At 36.1% G+C, this 2,601-nt stretch overlaps 1 protein-coding gene across 1 annotated transcript; it reads left to right on the top strand.

The window, feature by feature from the left end:
• Nucleotides 1-545: 545 nt before the first annotated feature.
• Nucleotides 546-2,325, top strand: LOC141677836 (uncharacterized). Its single transcript, XM_074483912.1, has 3 exons — nucleotides 546-1,331; nucleotides 1,430-1,619; nucleotides 1,712-2,325. Exons 1-3 carry the CDS (start codon nucleotides 927-929, stop codon nucleotides 2,221-2,223), a joined length of 1,107 nt encoding a protein of 368 aa, XP_074340013.1. The 5' UTR covers nucleotides 546-926; the 3' UTR covers nucleotides 2,224-2,325.
• Nucleotides 2,326-2,601: the final 276 nt, after the last annotated feature.

Below are 2,601 nucleotides of genomic sequence, written 5' to 3'. Positions count from 1 at the left end.
TGGAAGTTCACATTGATCTGTCTTACTCAAGGATCGTTCCTAGACCTGCTAGTAAATATCGGGGACTCATCCGATTCGATCTGAATTTAATAAATATAAATAAATATGAATATAGATGTAGGTCGATCAGATCCAAACCCCTTTTTAGTGCTAAATTCATGTTAATGTTTTTATGCTAAGTACACGGTATATTTTATAATTAGATATTAGTTTTTATTTATATACTTTATTTATTTTGAAAAATGAAAAAACATATTAAACTATAAAATCAACAAAATTCATTTTACAATCCCACATGTAACTACCAGATTATCACACCATTACCACACGAAATCCGCTGCTACCTGCTATGACTGTGAGTTGGGGGCATTTAGACGTGGACTGTTCCACATAAAGCCATTATTTTGCAATTTAACCACATCCAATCATCACCCGCCACGTCATTTTACCTTTACTCTCATACAACCAGCCCGTCACTCTAGCAAAACCTTCTATAAAAATATTTAATTAATCACAATATCATCCGCCCAGGTGAACTAGTATATCCCCCTCATTTCTCCTATATAAATCCCAATCCACTCTTCGTTTTTACTTCAAAAGCACCTCAACGATCAACTCATATATACACACCTATACATACACAATTATACACCTCAAGCGAACAAACAAACATATCTCTTTACAATTTCACCGCCGGCGATAATACTCACCGGAATATGAATATTCCGGCATCAGATAACTCTCTCTTGTTAAACAATGCTCCTTTGACTGTTCATCGTCGGCACATATTACACGAAAATGCTGAACAACACTAACACTTCAAATCTCTTCGCAAGTTATTCGTTTCTTTGTTTTTAAGTAAAGTACTAATTTCAATATTCACTGTATTTTTTGATCATTTTTAACGATAAGAGGAGAACTGAATCATGCGGCCTACGAAGATTTTACCGTTTGATTCGCAAGAAACAACTAGAGATGTACCGATCCGTAGTGATGCGGTTAAGCCTGTGTTGAAATCAAGGCTTATGAGACTATTTGACCGACAATTTCGTGTTTCGGAGAAGCCAATTACCGGTACTGAAGCTCAGTTTAGCAAGCCGGAAGTATGTAATGGTGCTGAATTGTTCGAACCGAGCTCTGTTTGCTTGACCAAAATGGTGCAGAATTTTATAGAAGAGAGTAATGAGAAGCAGAAATGTGGACGGAACAGGTGTAATTGTTTTAACGGAATTGGAAATGATAGTTCGGATGATGAATTTGATGTTTCTATCGGTTTTGGTGATGATTTGAAGCCTAAAGCTTGGTACGGTGACTTCTCCGATACGATCAAGGTAAATAACATATAAAAAAACATGTATGGTTTTGATTGTGATTTCTGTTTGATTATGGTTTTCACTTCATTGAGATAAATATTTTTGTTTAATTACAGAATTTGATTCAGTGTGCAAGCGTTACGGAGAGGAACTTGTTAGCGGATACATCAAATATCGTCGAGAAAAATAAAATTTGTAAGATAAAAGACGATCTGAGAAGAATTGTGACAGATGAATTGGTGATTCTCGGTTACAATGCTTCAATCTGTAAATCGCGGTGGGAGAAATCTGCTTTGTATCCAGCTGGTAAATACTCATTAACTATAGCTGAGATTGGTAACAATTTGAATTTGAAAATTGATCACAGGATTAATGTGTTTTTGTTAATGATTGAACAGGTGAATATGAATACATAGATGTGCTTGTGAACGGAGAAGAAAGAATACTAATTGACCTAGACTTCAAATCAGAGTTCGAAATAGCTCGACCGACATCAAATTACAAAACAGTCATTCAATCTCTACCTTACATCTACGTCGGAAAATCCGATCGTCTCAAACAAGTCGTTTCAATCATATCCGAGGCTGCTAAACAAAGCTTGAAAAAGAAAGGAATGCACATTCCGCCGTGGCGAAAAGCGGAGTACATGAGAGCCAAATGGCTGTCTCCTTACACCAGGAACACAGCATCTTCATCAGAGCCATTGGAGAAAGAGAAAAGTCTTGAATGTGAATGCGGAGAATTGGAGTTAATATTTGGAAGGAGTAATAGTTTAAGTGAGGATCGTGATGAGAAATCGACGGCCGTGATGTCGCCCTGGCAGCCACCGGCGGTGAAGCCGAAGAGCTGTGAAAGAGGAGGCAAGGCAGTTGTTACCGGATTAGCTTCTCTGTTCAGGGAGAAAGCTTAAAATTTTGTATTTTTTAATAACTTTTTTTTTTAATTTGATAAAAAAATAATTAAAGAAGCGGTATAAAAGACAAAAGGAAAAGAGGTTATCATATTTACAACTTGTTTTTGACTTTTTAGTTTATTGATATTTTCCTCCTTGTTCTTATCCAAAGAGTATGTAAGAAGGAAGCCTGTGGAGTACGAAATATAAAATGTATATTATTAAAATTATGAAATAAAAAAGGAAGAGAAAATGCAATTATTTATCCGTGCATTGTCAGATGTTTCTACATAGGTAACAAAGTGGATGGATTCGAACAATTTGGCAGTAAAAATAAATAAAAAAAGGGATTGAGGGGATAAAAAAGGATGAGGAGGAGGGAAGGCTCGTGGGGTA

The sequence above is a fragment of the Apium graveolens genome, chromosome 8 (assembly GCF_009905375.1).
Source record: "Apium graveolens cultivar Ventura chromosome 8, ASM990537v1, whole genome shotgun sequence".
Classification (NCBI taxonomy): Eukaryota; Viridiplantae; Streptophyta; class Magnoliopsida; order Apiales; family Apiaceae; genus Apium; species Apium graveolens.
This window is presented reverse-complemented; position numbering and strand designations above follow the sequence as displayed.